The sequence below is a fragment of the Drosophila virilis genome, chromosome 3, assembly GCF_030788295.1.
Source record: "Drosophila virilis strain 15010-1051.87 chromosome 3, Dvir_AGI_RSII-ME, whole genome shotgun sequence".
NCBI lineage: Eukaryota > Metazoa > Arthropoda > Insecta > Diptera > Drosophilidae > Drosophila > Drosophila virilis.
Window position 1 is genome coordinate 25,154,985 of NC_091545.1, and position 17,937 is coordinate 25,172,921.

The 17,937-nt window shown below is 46.3% G+C and overlaps 2 protein-coding genes across 5 annotated transcripts; both read right to left on the bottom strand.

The window, feature by feature from the left end:
- Positions 1-187: 187 nt before the first annotated feature.
- Papss (PAPS synthetase) lies at positions 188-9,154 on the bottom strand. Of its 3 annotated transcripts, none has more exons than XM_015174937.3 (4): positions 8,799-9,154; positions 3,305-3,419; positions 847-2,372; positions 188-783 (listed from the first exon to the last, which is right to left on the bottom strand). In XM_015174937.3, exons 1-4 carry the CDS (start codon positions 8,838-8,840, stop codon positions 577-579), a joined length of 1,890 nt encoding a protein of 629 aa, XP_015030423.1. In that variant the 5' UTR covers positions 8,841-9,154; the 3' UTR covers positions 188-576. The 3 variants fall into 3 exon arrangements, with proteins under 3 accessions (XP_015030423.1, XP_015030425.1, XP_002048490.1); XM_015174939.3 differs by lacking the exon at positions 8,799-9,154 and adding an exon at positions 5,512-5,760; XM_002048454.4 differs by lacking the exon at positions 8,799-9,154 and adding an exon at positions 4,015-4,206.
- A 124-nt stretch (positions 9,155-9,278) lies between these two features.
- kto (mediator complex subunit kohtalo) lies at positions 9,279-17,689 on the bottom strand. 2 transcript variants are annotated; one of them, XM_032434093.2, is made up of 9 exons: positions 16,976-17,689; positions 14,139-16,920; positions 12,347-14,081; positions 11,898-12,287; positions 11,520-11,834; positions 11,167-11,460; positions 10,784-11,099; positions 10,075-10,724; positions 9,279-9,915 (listed from the first exon to the last, which is right to left on the bottom strand). In XM_032434093.2, exons 1-9 carry the CDS (start codon positions 17,586-17,588, stop codon positions 9,370-9,372), a joined length of 7,641 nt encoding a protein of 2,546 aa, XP_032289984.1. In that variant the 5' UTR covers positions 17,589-17,689; the 3' UTR covers positions 9,279-9,369. The 2 variants fall into 2 exon arrangements, with proteins under 2 accessions (XP_032289984.1, XP_002048491.1); XM_002048455.4 differs by having other exon boundaries at positions 9,279-10,724.
- Between the last annotated feature and the right edge of the window lie 248 nt (positions 17,690-17,937).

The window sequence follows — 17,937 nt, forward strand, 5'->3', positions numbered from 1 at the left end:
TGTAATATTAATTATTAAACGTATACAATTTTATAAAATAAATCATGTGCAAGAAAGCATTATTTATTATGTATTCACATTTCGAGTTCATCCAAAGCGGACAGATCTGTGTTCGTAGTCTCCCAACTTAGTTTTTCTTCCCATAGAAAGGGGATGGATTTTCCAAAGTAAAATAACTGAGTTGAGATAAAGTTAAGATAGTCATTTATTAAATGCAAATATTTAAAAAATGCGCTTCATTACGTTGAAATCAGTACAGAAACCGATCAATTTTTTGCTTAAAGATAACATGAAATTGGACAACTTAAATGTAAACACAATTAATTGTTGGATTAGAACAAAACACACACATTTTCACATGTACACACACATAGATTAGGATACATAGGTTACATAATTTGACTCGAGACATGCGAGATATGCGTCTCAGATACATACAAATTACTTGAACAACAAACACATTATATACAAATATGTGAATCGTGTAAAACATAAGACATAAAGGATATATATAGCTAAGCGAATTGCACTAGTTGTTGTGCGGAACTGCCCTCCGTTGCATCAACGGGCTGTCGGTTACGCCTGCGGCAGATTTTGATAGTAAGTGGCGAGTATTTTCCAAGCCTGCGGCTCCATAAAGCCGTTGGGTGGACTGGCGCCAGTTTTGGCTAGTGTGCGCATTTTAGTGCCCGAAATGAACTCAAAGTCGTCCTTGCGTTGCGGCTCAAAGAAGGCCATGCGGCTGGCAGTCTTATCATAGGCGGCCACACGGAAAGGCAGTATCTAAATGGACATTGGATTTTAGTTATGGAGGCTGATTTACAATTATTTTAGATAATCACTCACCTCCATGCTGTCCAATCCCTGGGCCATTTTCAGTACACGTGCGCCGTGTGTTGCATCGTAGAGGTTGCCATCGGGATAGGCCTGCTTGTCCGGATGCGGCATGCCAGCTGGATCACGTCCCACAATATAAAAGTTGGCGCCCGCATTCATGCGTGCCTTGGCATGCCACTGCACTTCCGTTGGACCAGCGTACATCATCGGCGATGGGAATATGGCCAGAACGGTGTCTTCGCGTCGCAGTACGCCAGCATCAAGCACGGCCTGATGCTGTGCCATGCGCACCTGCAGCGGCACATCATCGTCCTTGGTCCAACCGCCAAGTGGATGGAGCAGCAGCACCGGCTGCTTAAAGCCACGCTCCAACAGCTGCCGCTTGGTGTCCTGCATCAGCAGCGCATGACCGTTGTGTATGGGATTGCGCAGCTGAAAGGCAAAAATGGCATCCGCATTGAGCTCCTTGAACCGGCAGCGCAGTTCGTTGGGCGTCAGCCGATACTGATCGAGTCCATCCTTCCAGCGTATGCGCTCGATGACCGCCAGCTCGCCACCAACCAGATACTCGCCGGACTCGTACACCTGTTTGCTATACGGATGATTCGGATTGCTGGTACCAAACTGACGTGCCAGACGTTCTTCCTTGCGCTGGTAATAGAACTCAGGGCGACGCAAAATAGCTACCGATTGGCCCTCGTGCTGCAACGTCAGGGCTTGCACGCCCTCCACGCGCTCTTTGTCCGCCGCAGTGGCGCTCAGTACAATGGGCACCGAGTGGTTCTCGCGATAGGAAACGTCCAAACCACTTTGCAGCGTGTTGAAATGCAACGTTTGCAGATACTCGTCTTCGCGCATGAAGCCGCGCAGTGGATATGCCCAGCCCTCGGAAAGCACCTGCACCCATTGCAGCTCCACTGTGCTAATCGACAGAGACGGCAGCGACTCGGCCTCCTCGCGCAGGGCCTGCACTTCGCTCTCCTCGCTGGGATACAGCTCTGGCAGCAGATCAACATCGCGCAGAGAGCGCGGTATGATGCCCTCCTGCTCCAGCAGCGCGACCAGCTTTTGCGTAGACTCTCGTACCGTGCAGTCATCCGTGCTGACCACCAACTCCGGATGCTGTGGCCGCTCATATTCCTGCGTGATGCCCGTGAAGCCCTTGATGACGCCCTCACGCGCCTTTTTGTATAGACCCTTGACATCGCGTGTCTCACACACGGACAACGGCGTATCCACAAATATTTCGTAGAACTTCAGGCCAGCATCTTTGTGTATCTTGCGCGCCATCTCGCGATCGTCCGCAAAGGGCGACACAAAGCTGCAGATTGCGACGACACCGCTGTCTGCAAACAGTTTGGCCACCTCGCCCACGCGCCGTATATTCTCCTCGCGATCGGCAGGCGTAAAGCCCAGATTCTTATTCAAGCCGGTGCGTATATTGTCGCCATCCAAACCATAAGCGGGTATGCCCCTAGAGACCAGATACGCCTCCAGCTCAAAGGCAATCGATGTCTTGCCCGCGCCACTCAGACCTGCAAAACAAAGCAACGGGAACAGTTGGAATTAATATACAGGTTTGTATAAAGTAGATAGAAAAGTCGATCTTTATTATTTTTCATATAGTAAAATGGCCGTTTAACGTGAATTTCAATTTGGTGAACAGATGAATGTGACCAAACAAAATGATAAATATACAATACAAATAGACATATGTATATCGTATAATTAGGCATATATAAGATAAAACAAGACGGTCACACAAGACAAAGAAAGGAGAAAAAGTGTTGGAAAAGGAGAAAAAACGAAATTGAAACGATTTTAAACAATTTGAAATTAACATTGCTTTGAAAATACCTAAATAAACGTTATCCTTATACATAAATTTTATCTAATAAACAATTAAAGTAAAAATTGTGCTTTTGAATGCCGAAATTTATAGTACCCTTTTCGGGTATATTGTATATATGTATATATATATTTTAGAGTATTTCAGATTGAAGGCAACTTATGTTACTTTTATATTTCTCAAATAATGTACGTAGAAAAAGTTATTAGAGTTCAAATGAGAGTATCTTGAAATCACCTTGAAATATGAAGTCTGGAAACTGCAGAACAACAAAACATTATTTAGATTTCCATTATGTGAGCGAGATGGGAGAAAGGTCTTTATGACAACTCTTATTGGAACTCTTGACAAGTTGTTTTAATAAATATATTTATTTAAGTGTAAATCTGCAATTTGCAAATTGCCACGAATAAGACTTGAACCAGGTGCAAAGAGCATCAAAAATTCGGTACTTTTGTTTCATAAACCTCAAAAGCTCATCAATATTTTTTATTAACGTTCTTATATGTATCTGCCTGTCTATTTCTGTCGATGATCTGATATGTTCGCTTTCCTAATTCTTCTCTGCCTCCATTTGGCAGCCGATCAAAGTCTTCAAAGGTTTTTTTTTTTGCTCACCTGTTAGCCAGACAGTGCAGCCCCTGAAGCCGCGGCACAGGCCCAGATTTCGGCCGCGCGTCTCCCGGGTGACATGATGCTTCTGTTCGGTCACATTCGTTGCGACCTGGAGGCACTGCAAAAGAGCGAATGGGAATTAGTTTAATGTGGCTGCGGGCTATTATTTTCCCAAATATTAACATAAATTAATATTCATGCCGCCTGCGGCTCGGGTCTGGTTTTGACCCTAAGGCGGCGTTGGGACCATTCAATTTGCTGAATCTGCACAGTTTGTTGACCCTTTAGACGGCCAAGCGGCCAACTCGAGGGAATATGAGATAATGATACCACATATACACATGTTATGTACGCCAATAGCTAGATGGGTTCACATCGGAGCCCGAGGCAGAAATGGAGCCAACTGGAAAAGAAATACATCTAAAATGCGATCTGATTGCGATTCTTTCCGTGTGCAACTTCTTCTGGCAAGAGTTAAATGGAGTACTAGTAAGTTTTCGTATAGTTAACCAAGTTCAGATTTATGAGCAGGAACTCATAAATCTAAACACAGCGAAGTTTAGAATTCATTCAAGTCAAGCTTTTTTTGCACGCAATTCTAGATCGCTTCTAGTCAATTAATTTGGGTCAAGGAACACTTCAACACTTTATTTTAGTTCGCAAAGCACTTTGAACGTTTTTTAGCATAGAATGATCTCTCAGGTCTCCCATACCCTTCTCTTGATATGTGGATAGAAGCCGATGGGCGGATTGGGCATGTTTAATGTGTGCTTCTCTGCGCTGTTTAAGGTGCACTTAGAATGTTTTGTATTGTTATTTGTCGCGCTTGAAGAGCTTGAAAGGCAACAAATTTGAAATATTGTTGAGCCGCGGAATGATTCCCGTATTAAATGCACGCAACGAGCGTTGAAGGCAAACTGAAAGTTTTTATAATATTTACCGTGTTATATTGCGCCCCGAGCGCAACTCAAAGATCGGGAGCTATTTTGAGAGAGAGAGAGAGAGAGAGAGAGAGAGAGAGAGAGGTGCCCAAGCCGCGCAGCAACTCTTCACGCTCAGCTTGGTTCCATCTGGTTTTCAGATCGGTTTTTGTTTTCTATCTGCCAAGCCCGGTGCGTGGCATGTGTCTTTATATTATTATTAATATTATTGTTAATATTATTAAAGAAATGGCAGTGTGGATAATCTTTGGGCGCAATGTTTACATTCTTGCTGCTGATTGTCTGCTTAATTATTCGAAGAACATTTTAGTAAGAATTTAAAAACAGTGACCAACTGGGCAGATACCCTTTGCCCAGGCACTTCAATTTCCTTCCCTTCTCAAACACGCCTCAAGCTTTGCCTCGCCTGCCCTTAGTACCACTTTATGGGAAATACTATCCCGACTAACTCGGCTGTTTATTGTCTGATCATTATGAAATTTTCAGTTCATAAATGTTGCATGCAAATGTAAATAGATCTTAAAGCTCAAGAATCTACCTCTGAAAATACAGGTTTGTTTCTTGAGAGGAACGAAAAAAGTATTCAAAAAGTGACATTTAATATCCTATATCATATCATATAATATGCTGCACCTGAAATGCTGTGCCAGGATGTCTATATAAATTTTAATCCATTTTGTGGGTTCAAAATTCCACATATCTAGTTCCTGCAGTTGCCAAGATCAATGTGTATTTAAATATAGACTGACGGATGGACGGATATGGTTAGATCGAGTGTCGATTCGATTTTTGATGTTACAAACATTTGCCTGCAACTGTTATACCCCTTTTACCCTTGCCAATGGGTCATGGTATACAAATAATGCTAGCAATGTTAATGTAAACAATGTTTTCTAGTCAATTATATACAAAAGTTAAAAGTTATCATACAAAATTTCTCCCCATATAAATTATGTTAGTCATTCAAATTGTTTAAAGTACTAAGCTCTGATCGGTTGGGACGCTCTAAGAGATACCCTGTAAAAAGTTTCAAGGCAGCATTCAATAAAAATAAGCATTTGCATTAAAACTTTGTTCTAAATTGTATTAACTAAACAATCCAACTATCTAAACAAACAAATACGAATACTTCTTCCAAAAAACAACTTATATGAAATTCTTGACGGGGAATTTTCAAGTCAAGTGCATTTGTATAAATCAATGTCATGACCTATTCAGCCGGATTTCGGCACGAAATAGAAATTGTTTACATATTTGTAAGAAACTTACCAAATCGCTGCACTTTTCATGATTTAACAGACAACAATTGTTATTGTTATTATTATTATTGTTATTGTTATTGTTGTTGCCCGCTTGAAGCAAATTGGCGCGTTTTGTAAACATTTTCCGTAGAGTCTTAAGCAAATATCGCACAAAAAGAAAGCGCAACACAGCAGACGAGTCTCTGATAATTAAACAAGTGAGAGTTTTCGTTATAAAAAAAAAAACAACTAAAAAAACCCGCTGAACTTTCTCGACGAAGCTCACAACTGCAACTGATATTTCTTGGCCGTGCCGTGGGTTAAAAATGCAGCCGAGACTGGAACTTGGAAGTTTGGGACAGTGGAACAATAACTTGTTGCCCAGCTATTGGCACGAACAGGAACTCGTTAAATTACAGCGTCTCGTAACAGATTATGACAGAACAAATAACATTAAATGTTAGAGAGTGCAGAGAGTGTAAAGCAATAAACAAATCAAAATAAATATAGCTCAGAGGCCAAAGAGTTGGTATGAATAAATCTATGGAGATTTGCCTTTCTACAAATTATAAAGTTGTTCTTGGATTATTAACAGAAGGAAATGCTCCAACTCAAATCTCAGGCTGACAGAACAAATAACATTTTTGATAAAGATTAATTAATTTGATAAAGATTAATTTCGCAGAATTTTCATTAGCGCAAATCAAAATAAATATAGCTCAGAGGATAAAGATTTGGAATGAATCAATATTAAGAGATTTCCCTTTCTACAAATTATAAAGTTTTTTCTTAGATTATTAACAGAAGTAAATGCTCCAACTCAAATCTCAGGCTGACAGAACAAATAACATTAAATGGGTTGTTGATAAAGATTAAATTCGCAGAATTTTCATTAGCGCAAAGATTGTAAAGCAATAAACAAATCAAAATAAATATAGCTCAGAGGATTTTCCTTCCTACAAATTATAAAGTTTTTTGTTAGATTATTAACAGAATGAAATGTTCAAGTCAAATCCCCAGGCTGGTTAGACTTGAGTGACGTTTTTTTTTTTCTATATATGCCGACTATCAGCAATTTTGTTGTATTTTTTCCAAATTAGATTTATTGTTTTGAACTCTAATCTACTAGATTAATCGCACGTTAAAGTCATTAACATAAAAAAGAGGTGCACCATTTGCACTTGAGGAAAAAACAAAAACTGCATGAATTGCGTAAACATACTTCAAGTTCATGCATAAAAATATTTGATTTTCAAATTCAACAAACCTTGTAATTGCCTCTAAGTTTATCTTAATTGTGTAAGTCACTTGCAGCGAATAATTGAATAACAAAATCATAAAACAAATGATGTAAAACTATTATATAAAACGCAGTCCCACTACAACACACCCTAGAATAGATGCAACAGGAAGAAAGCGCTTCGGAGTATCTAGAAAATGTTATGTTATGTATCCATGGAAGCTTTACCCATTTGTATTATTATTCTTCTAAACAAAACTTATTTTCTTTCATATATATTAGTCACAACTTTTCGACTTTAATCTGAAACAAAGAGCAGGACAGACAGGCAAATGGACAAAGCCAAATAACTGAGTATATTGTGCTGATCGAGAATGTATATATAAACTTTTTACAGGGTATTCTCTAGTTTGGCAGCTTGGCAAACAACTATGATGCTTATGAAGGTAATCGTTGTTTAAATAAAAATGTGAGTTGGCACTTTATCCGGCAATAAATAAGAAGCAGAACTAACAGGGGAATGCAATTTTTTGTCTGCGACCCAAATACGATGACAAAACAATTGATAGTTATATACATATTATACATATAAGCAAACTAACAGCAATTAACAAGATTTGCGGGCCAACATACTTTGGTGGTCATTCAACCTTTAACTGAATCTGGCCGTTGACCAAGTTTTCAACTAACAGCAGCAACAACAACAACAACAACAGAGACAAGAGCTCGAATTGCGACTGAAGTGCGACAGAGATACAAGTATTTCAGGTTGTTTACAATTCGTTAGGATGGCCCAAAATATACACAAGCTAAGGCGTCTACCAATATACTTTCTTTTTAATTTCAAGTAGTTTAACCCGTCAGCAATAACTGTGTGCGAGTGTGTGTGTGTGCAATAAAAAACAAGTGTTCAGCACTGAAAAAAAATAACAGTTGATTGCATATTGCATAAGATTTAACATAACGTTTACCTTATCTGTAGAGCAATAAACTGGCTTCAAATGGTCTGCAGACTGAAAAAAACCCCTTTGGAAATAATTGTGGTACTGATATTATCTATAAAATTGACCCGACTGATAGCTGAAATTTGTACTATAAGTTACCTTATGTGATGCAAGTGTTGGGGCATTTGCAAGTTTCACTAAAAAGTGTTCAAAAGTCGCGAAAAACGGTTGCATGCAATACGATTTGATTTGATCCATTCGATAAAATATTTTAAGCATCCTTAATGAATATCCTTAGTATACAATTTATAATTGCCCGTTGTACTGAAAATATCGCAGGTCGTAGATATTTTCCAATACAAGATGCAGGCTATATTTGATTTTTCCATTTGTTTGTTCTGAGTAGCATAATATTGACAGCAACTGATCGAAGATTTTATTTTAAGAAATTTGTCTTTCTTCCGTCCAGGTATCGTCCATATGTTATTAAGAATAATTTGTTTCGACACAAAGCACACAGTTTTTCGGTTCCGCATTATTTCGATTCGGCTAAGGTACCTTTATTTTGCAAAGTTGACAAATTATTAGCTGCACACGCGATGTTTACGATTGTAATAAACTTACTTAAATATGAATATATAGTGCAATTTTTGTTTAATTCCAAGTCCCAAGACGTTTTGAATACTGTAATTAAGCTGCCTGATAAGCAATTTTCATGGCATGGCCTTTGCGTAGTTTCATTTTTATTATATTCTTATCAATTTGGGCCACATTAATATAACATCAGTTGTTGCTGTTAGATACCAAATACAGAGGCAGTGCAAAAATCTGACCCACTTAGACTTAATTTTGTTATAAAGTGTTTCTTTTTTTTTTTTTGAATAGTAACACGATAATGTTCTGGATCGTTGATGCCAACAGCTGTTCAATAATAATGAGTTTTGACTGACAAACATACTCGCTCTCAACTGGCAGCTTTTTAAATAAACTTTTCCCATTTGAAAGATTGTGGTTTGGGAAGGGGGAGGAGGGGGTGGGGTGATGGATTTCGTGACCGAGTCACCGACTCAGTTTCCTTGGCACATTTGTACAAACACAACGGCAACAGACAAATGTGGCGCAAATACTTACCGTCTTTTGACGTTTTTTGCTGTGCTCAGGTGCTTCATTCATGGCTTGGGCTGGCAGTTAACAATAAAACGTCCACCTGCTCGACTAATGCAAACAATACTGATGTGGCCAGTGTAAAAAGGCGAGCCGATTGCGTTTTTTTTCTCTTATGCTAAACGTAAAAAATTCGCTGATCAATGAATGAAATGTTTGCGGCTGATGAATAACGATTGGCTGTTATGTTGTTGCCAATTGCTTCGCATGTGTCGTCTTAATTGTAGGAACTAATTGTATTGCACTATTTAACTTTAAACTATAACTAATTATAAGTAAGCTCATAAAGCTGCCATTAAATTTGGTCTTTTTAAGCACGCACGCACACACACGTATATACACTAACACGCACACAGGCGCGAACAGCTGCTTCCAGTTACTCAGTTATCGATTGCAATGTTATCGTTTGTTGCATTGAGTTGGCAGCACCGCGCGCTGCATTTGAAATTTAAAAATAGAAGAATTATTTATTGCATTTAGCATTGTTTGAAATATTCGTACACAAGTGCATGCTTTACAAAAACTAGAATACTCTTAACTAATAGGGTGGCGGCTGATGTGGATACTGCTGCTGCTGTCCCATCATGTTCGGCTGATTGGTCATCTGTCGCTGGAGCTGTGCCACCAGATTGGGCGTTTGCTGCTGATTCATGCTCTGCTGTTGCTGGACCATGCCGCCGCCGCCGCCAGCACCTGCACCGCCGCCGGCTTGTGGTCCACCGCCCATTCCACCACCGGCCATGCCCTGCATTTGCATCATTTGCTGGTGTCGGAGCTGCTGCTGCTGGAATTGTTGCTGTGCAGGCAATACACCCGGTTTGCCGCCACCCGTGGTCTGCTGGCGTGCATAGGGTGGCACCTGACCAACGCCCACGCCCACACCGCCTGGTCCAGGACCCATCATGTTGGTCATGGTCACATTCGGCGCCTGGTTCATATATTGGCCACGATTGCCGGCCATCATGCCGCCAGGCACTCCGCGCTGTTGCTGCTGCTGCTGTTGTTGTTGTTGCTGCTGCTGTTGTTGCTGCGCAACAACTGCTGCTGCCATAAAGTCGGGATTGTTGCGTTGCGCCTGCTGCATCTGAGGATTGAAATTGTTCATTAGACCGGCTTGCTGTTGCTGCTGCTGATTCGGCGCCATGCCCACGCCCACACCGCCTCCGCCGCCGCCGCCTTGCTGCTGCATGCCTTGCTGCTGTTGCTGCTGCTGATACTGATTTTGGAAATTTTGAAACTGCACCTGCTGTTGCTGCTGGATCAGGCCCTGTTGCGGCATACCGCCCATGCCCATGTTCGGATTATTGCCACCAGCGCCAACGCCCACGCCGACACCGACACCAACACCGCCATTGCCACCTGCTCCACCGCCCTGCATCATTGGATTGGCATTTGGATTGACCATGCCCACCATTCCTTGGGCCATCTGTTGCTGCTGCAACATCGGGTTCTGCGGCATGCCCTGACCAACCATATTCATGCCACCCATCTGGCTTGGCGCCATGGCGCGCATATTGCCACGCATGAACTGTTGTTGCTGTTGTTGTTGCTGCTGCTGTTGCTGCAACTGCTGCTGATTGGGATTCATTTGCTGCTGTTGCTGCACATTTGGCTGCTGCTGCTGTTGCTGCATGGCATTAAAGGCGGCCGCAGCCTGCGGATTCTGTTGTGCATTCATTTGTTGTTGCTGCTGCTGCTGCTGCCGCAATTGCTGTGCATTAATTTGCTGCTGCTGGGGCCCTTGTTGCTGCTGTGCCTGTTGCTGCATGGGATTAAAGCCACCAGGCGGCTGTTGCTGCTGCTGTTGGAATGAACCAGGCTGCCGCTGGCGCAGCATCTGTGACAATGCTTGCTTGGAGTTGCTATTAAGCGGTGGCCGCTCAATACGATTCACTGTAAGCACAAAACATGGTTAATTCCTGAAGTCCGGGCAGGATTGTGGATTAGCTTACTTTGCATGTTCTGCTGATGCTGATACTGATTGTGATACTGCTGCGGTTGCTGTTGCTGCTGCTGGGGCGTATTGTGCCATTGCTGTTGCTGTTGCTGCTGGCCGGGCATGCCCTGTGGGCCACCGGGTCCGGGACCCTGCATAAAGTTCATCTGTGCATTCGGTTGGCCATTTCCGCCCACGTTCAGCTGCTGCTGCATTTGATTGGGCGCCATCTGTTGCATTTGCTGCTGCTGTTGTTGCTGCTGCTGTTGCTGCTGCATCAGGGCCGTCTGCTGCTGCATCATGGCATTGGGCCCAAACTGTTGCATGTTCATCTGCATTGGGCAAAGGGTATCTTTAGTGGGTAGTCGTTAGTCTTTAGTTGATGTTAGTTGCTCGTACCTGCATATTCATAGGCATCTGCCCCATCTGGTTGGGCTGCATTTGCTGCTGCATGTGCTGTTGCTGTTGCATTTGTTGTTGCTGCTGCTGCTGCTGCACATTTGGCGGCTGTTGCGGCTGCGGCGCCAATTGTGGCTGCTGCTGTTGCGTGTTGACCACGGGCGGCGTCTTTGGATTTTTCGGCTTGCGCTTGCGCGTTGTTGTGCCCTTGCCACGGCCACGTCCAGTGCCAACCACAGCGCTAGGCGATTGATCCACCGACGAGGGCGTGTCGGCCTTCATCATTTCATCCTTCTGCAAGGAGTGCGTTGAAAGGATTACGTTTTGGGATGAATGCAGCGCTATCAACTTACAATGCAAATCTTCTCCGGAACTGGCTCAATATCCTCCGGCGGAAGCGGCAACGGCTCATAGTAATAGCTACTGGGTTTGACCAGACTGTGCGTATGGTATTTGAGATTACGGTGTGCCTCCTCGTAGGTGAGCGGCTTGCGTTCCAGCTTAACGGCACCAAACCACACCCACGAGAGCGGCGCTGGATTCTTGTGACCCTCGAGAATGTCCCACACGCTGATGCGCTGTTTATCCGAGATGCGCAACTGCTTTTTGTCCATGTCACAAATCTTATTGCCCTTCGTGTCCATTCCTGCATGCTCGCAGGCTATGACCTGAAATAGGGATTAGGTAGATTTTTAAGAATCTGCTAAGATCGACGCTGAGTCGCAACGAACCTCCGTGGGCTGCTTGTAAAGCGGCAGCAATTGCCTTATGACGCGTATCGAAGCGTTATTCTTCTCGCCGATTTCCTTCTTGAGTTTCTTCATCAGATTCAGATAGAGCTTCTTGTTTTCATCCCGCTCCGATTGGCTATCGGAGACAAGCGTCGAGTGCACCAGAGTGGCCAGCATGTCCACCACGGTGGTAAAGAGCTCCCGATTACAGCTCAGATCGACGACACCCTGGCAAACCAGCTGCGCGAGCAGTATGGCCCAGTCTGTGGTTGGCGTGCTGTTCTTTTGGATGGCATCAAACATGCCGCCCACCAGCGAGAAGCGCAGCTGCAATGCATCAAGAATCTCCTCGCGTGCCTGCGGCTCGTCAATGCCGCCAATGGTGTCCAGCTATCAATGGGAATCAACAATTAGCAATGAAAGCAGAAAGGATTAGCGCATGCATTTACCTCAGCGAAGGACTGCAGGCACTGGGACAGCTGGGAGTAGAGTGAGACGAGCAGATTCTCCTTGTACTCATCCTGACCCTTCAGGCAGGTGAGTATAAGTCCCAGGAAGGGCTGATAGTTGAGCGGCATCTTCTTGTTGCGAGCCATAATGCTTCCACCGCCGCCGTAGCTGTTGCTGCTGTGGCAGCTGTTGCTCTTCTCGCGCTCATCGCCACTGCCGGAGCTGTTGCAATCGGATTTGGACACCTTGGAAAAGTAATTCATGCTCTCGAGCACTTGGCCAGCCACGCGCAAGATACGCCCCTGTACAGCGGGTGTAAGCTTTGCAATGAGCGGTGCCACCAGCCATGTGGATGGCTTCGGCTTGTGTGTGGTTTTCAGGGCGCCCGGCAACGTGACCTCTTCCATGTGAAAGACATCAATGGCCGCTCGGGCCACCGTATCCAGCCAAACATTGAGCTCCGTATTGTTGCTGAGCGATGTGTTGTTGCTCAGCGACTGGCGATACATGAGCTGCAAGTCCAGCCAGGAAATGCGCAGGGTCCATTGATCCAGGTTCTCCAGAATGCGCACTATCATCGAACGCTGATCTAGCTCGGAAATAATATTGAACTCGGCTTCCGGATAACAAATCATGTGCAGCACACGTTGCGCCTGTTTGGCGGTCAGCATTTCATCAATAATCATATCGCACAGCTGTTCCGCATTCTTCAAGCAGCGCTCCAGCACATGCTCCTGCGCACAAATCTGCTTGAGAACGGCCTGCGCAAACTCCAGCAATGAGATTTGCTCGTTGCCCCCCAAGCTGCTGCCCGTTGGCTGCTGCAGCGACTCCTGTTCACTGCCCAGGCTGCCAAGCTGCAGATCGCTGGTGCCCAGTATCTGGCTAAGATCCGCCGGTCGCTGCTCGTTGCTTTTGGGCGTGCTGCCTGGATGGACGGGCGTATTGAAGCCGCTGCGTTTACCGCTGCCAAAGGCGCTGCAACTGCTCGACGAGCCCAAGCCGCTGGCGGCTAACGGCGTCTTCAGCGCCGCATTGTCCACTACAATGAGTATGGCCTTGAGAACAGCCAGCACCGCCGCAATGGGTATGGTCTTGTGTGCGCCCACCAGCAGATGACGATCGCAGCTAAGGCGTATGCTAAAGTCGCTGCCCACAGCATGCAGCGGATTGGGCGATGTGCTCACCGAGTACATGCCCGGCTGTGGTATTTCCAGGGTCTTGAACAGCTTAAGCACCAGATGACATGTGAGCCGTGCGCCCGCCTCCGCGTCCACGCTCAGCTCACCGCCACCGCTAACCGAACGCGCCAGCGTCGGCAGCGCAAATTTGCTAACGAAATCCGCCAGCGAGAAGCAATGCCGCGCCACCAGAATGCACACGAAGACGGCCAGGGCATTGTGCGTCTTGCCCTGACCAATGTCCACCTGACCGCCCAGATGCGGATAGCGCGGACTTTTGCTGCCGCTGCACAGACTCTGCAATGCCGCAATCCACTCTTCGGACAGCACATTGCAGCTGGCCGTTAGCTCTGCGCAGGCGAGCGCCACATCGTTTAGCCGCTCGTTGTCCGTCTCCCGGCAAACGGCAATGACGGCATTTGAGACAAAACTGTACACATTCGCTGGGGATTCATGGAGTTGGCGCAGCCAGTGCGATTCGAGCTTGCCGCCACGACGCGGCGCCACAAACAGCTCCTGCAGCAGTTGTGGATTGTAGGCCTGAGGTGTTATGCTGTAAGAAAATAAATACATGTTACATTTGTACAACTCGTGAAATGTGTCGACTCACCTGAGCTGCTCGGGCGTATTGAAGATATCCTTAAATCGCTTGATGCAGTTCAACTGTTGATAATATTCAGCTGCCTGCTCCTTGCCCTGCAGCAGTATGCAGGACTCGTGCAGATCGCTGAGGTAGGCGAGTATACAGCGTTCCGCGGAGCTGCATTCGCTGGGATCGCTGACATGGCGTATGGTGCGACAAAGTCCCTCAAAAACGGAGACCGTCTGCTCCGGCGACAACAACAGGCAGCTGTGATACCGGCGCAGTATGCTGACAATGTAGAGGGCCAGTGAGGTGGTGTAGCCACGCACCATGTTGGACTTCTTTAGCTGCAGCTGGTGCTCCACCTCGGGTAGCTCCTTTAGCAAGTGATCGCACAGCTCGAGCAGACTGTAAATGTTGAGCGCCAGCTCCATTAAATCGAATAAGAAGGCCACATGCTCCTGCACGGGCAAATAGTTATTGCTGCCCTGGGCGAAGCCATTTAGCTGCTCGAGCACATTGGCTGCACACTGGGCCGTCACCACGTGCTGATCGAAGTAGGCCATGTGCTGGCACTTGGCTGTGGTCGCCTCAAAGTTGAACTCGTTGCGCGAATGTTTCTTCACCTTGCCGCCCTCCGCCACATCGATGCTGAATTTTTTGGTGAAGAGTTTGCCAATCTCCTTGGACATCTTCTTAACTGCATGCTTCTTTTCGTCGCGCTCCTTGCCCACACCAAAGAGCAGTATGTAGCGTTGATTGCTCTCGCTGCTGTAGCTGGACATGCTGGGATCATCCTGGGGTATGGGAAAGTGCTTTGTGTACACATAGTGCCTGGATATGCTACCGCCAGAGGCAGGCGTATCAACGCCGCCGTCACCATCACCAGGCGCACCGATCTTGGGACTGTCGGGCGCCTCGTGCTGTTGGCCCTTTTCCTTAATGTTCTGCACCAGTTTATCCAGATCGTCGTCCACATTGGAGTCATCGAACTCGTTGTGCTTGAAATCAATGCCAATGCCCGAGCCAAAGCCATCGTCGTCGAATCCGTGGGTTGTTGCGCTGCTATTGGGCGGTGGAGGCGCTGGCGGCGGTGGTGAACTTTTCGCTGTCGTCTTGTGCACCAGCATCGATTCCAGCAGCAGATCCCCACGCGATATTAACGTGTGCATGTACGCATTATGCGAGAAGACATCGTGACGTATCAGCGCGCTGAAAAGCTGCACAAGATTGGTAAATTCTGTGCGTTGCTGGGCGCTACTGTTGTGCTCATCCAAGACGGGTGCATCGTGGTCCAGAAAGTGCATTAGAACATGTTGAAAGACGGGCAGGCCATCGATGATGCCCGCGCCGGATGCCAGTGAATCCTTGTCCTCCTTATCTCCGCATAGATCGGCTGGTGTGCTGGTCACATCGATTTGACGCTTGTCCAGCAAAATGGCCACCACAATGGCCCGATGCTCGCCCCAACGCTGGCTGGACACCGCCCACTCGCAGAGTATGCGCACTGTGTCCGCGTCCTGCTTGGGCTCATATGGAGCGCGCTGCTGTTGTTGCTGCTGCTGCTGTGAATCGTCATCGGGGCGGCGCAGTTGCGCCGGTTGTGGTGGAAAAATGTGAGTATAGAGCGTGTCAATTGAATTGCATTGATCCATGCGCTCAAAGCAGTGAGTGTCCAGATGATCCAATGTGGCCAGCACATTGGTGTAATGATTCTTACCCGCGCTCAGCCACTTGGATGCGAACCAGCGCTGTTCCGCGTGCTGGGTACGCAACACAATATCCGCCTCGGCGGCACGCAATTGCTTGCGCAGCTCATGGTTGGTGCGTGGACAACGCGAAGGCATTGGCAGCACCGAGGGCGCCAACGGCAAATGATCAAGGGGACTGCCCACCAGGGAGGAGGGCGCTCGATGTGCAGCTATGCCGCTCCACACCAGCGCCGTCGGGCATTCGATGGTGATCACCTGAAGAATGGTGCTCAAATATAGGACAATGTCACGATGATGCGGACAGTTCATATAGTCATGCAGAGCCTGCTCATACGGATCAATAGTCGGGTGCTGCTGCTGCTCCTCGGGCGCATCGAGTTCCATGGCCTGTGACTTGATTAGGGCCTGCTGTTGTTGTTGCTGCTGCTGCTGCTCAACGGCCGCATTGAGCAGCTGAGCCAGCTTTTTGGCCACCAGATTGGCCATTTTGCGGCACAACCGCTCCGACTGCACAAAGTCATGCATATACTGCAGCGCAAAGCTGAGCACCAGCTTCTTAAGCGGTTCATCGAAGCTGGTTTGCGTACGCATCTTATCCAGCAGATCCAGTATCCAGTTAAGAAACTCCTGGCGATCCAACAATGACTCCTCATACATATACTTGCTCAACTGATGGCAATACTTCCAGTACTTCAGCGCATTGCGACTATCCTCGAACTGACTGCCAATGCCCGATATGCTTGAGCCTGGCGGCACGGCGCCAGCGTTTGCTCCGGCTGCACCAACGGCTGCAGAGCCGCCCAGCGTAGCCAGCGCTGTGCCAGGCGTTGCAGCAGCGCCGGTCACAGCGCCGCCAGCTGCAGCGCTGCCAACCGCACCTGGCTGGCCATTGGCTGGACTATGTATGGGCGGCAGCGGACTGGACATGCTGGGCACCGGTATCACATTGGGCGTGGCATTGCCCACAGTGTTGGTATTGTTGCTGGTGTTATTGTTGTTGTTGCTGCTGTTGGCGCTGCCATTGCTGTTGCTACTGGTGCTGCTGGCGGTGGATGAGCTGCTGCTGCCATTGGCCTGCATTCCATTCTTATCGTGCGCTGAAAAAAATACGAGTTGACTCTTTTTCGAAAAGTAAATCATTGTTTTACTTACACTGCTGATAGTATTCTTGCAGCTTGGGCAACAGCTCCTTCATGAACTTGATCATATTGCCTGTCCATTCGGCTGCCGGGTCATAGATGCTGCGCTTTTTGTTCTTCGACTCGGTAAAGCTGAGCGTGTACGCGGCGCTTAGTTTGATAAACCAGGTGGCACGCTGCATATTGACCTGGTTCTCGCACAGCGTTATAAATATTTCCTCCTTCTTGTTGAAGGAGGGCGCACGCTTGGCCAGACTAAGCAATGGCTTGTTGCCGGCCAGATCCTTGAACCAAGCATCCACTGTACATTTGCGACGCGGCGAAACCGGCCAAAAGTTGTCTTTGCAATTAATTTGCTGCTTTTTGCGCACGGTGTCCTGCAGCGTCATCAGCTCCTCTTTTTTGGCCAGCACGCCGCTAAAGAACGCGCTCACCTTGCTGGCGTTCACATTGGATGTGTGCGCCGTGCCAAATTCATCAGAAAGCGGCGGCGTCGTTGTAAAGCCATGTTTCACATTTGTGGGCGTCAGTTCGTCCTCGCGCTGCTTGGCGTCTTGCGGATATATATCTGGCGGCCCCAGGCGTGTACGCTTTAGCGGTCGCTTCTCCTGCAGCAACGAGAGCATCGTTGCGGCCTTTAAAATGTGTTTTTACACAATTATTTTGCAAATTTCTTTGCAATTTTCACTTTGGTCAGACACAACAAACAACACGAAAACAAAAATAGATATCGGTATCGGGTATCGATAACATTCCACCATTTACTCTTTACAACACTTAAAATCATAGAGATGAGTACAATTTTAATCGCATTATGAATTAAGAAATAATTTATATACTGACTGCCGATGATCAAATTGAATGAATCCATACATATGTATGTATATATGTTAGATGTTTAGATATGTCTATCTGTCTTGTCATTTTCTAAATGCAGATCAAGTTTAATTCCCGCTACGCTGTAAAATCAAAAAA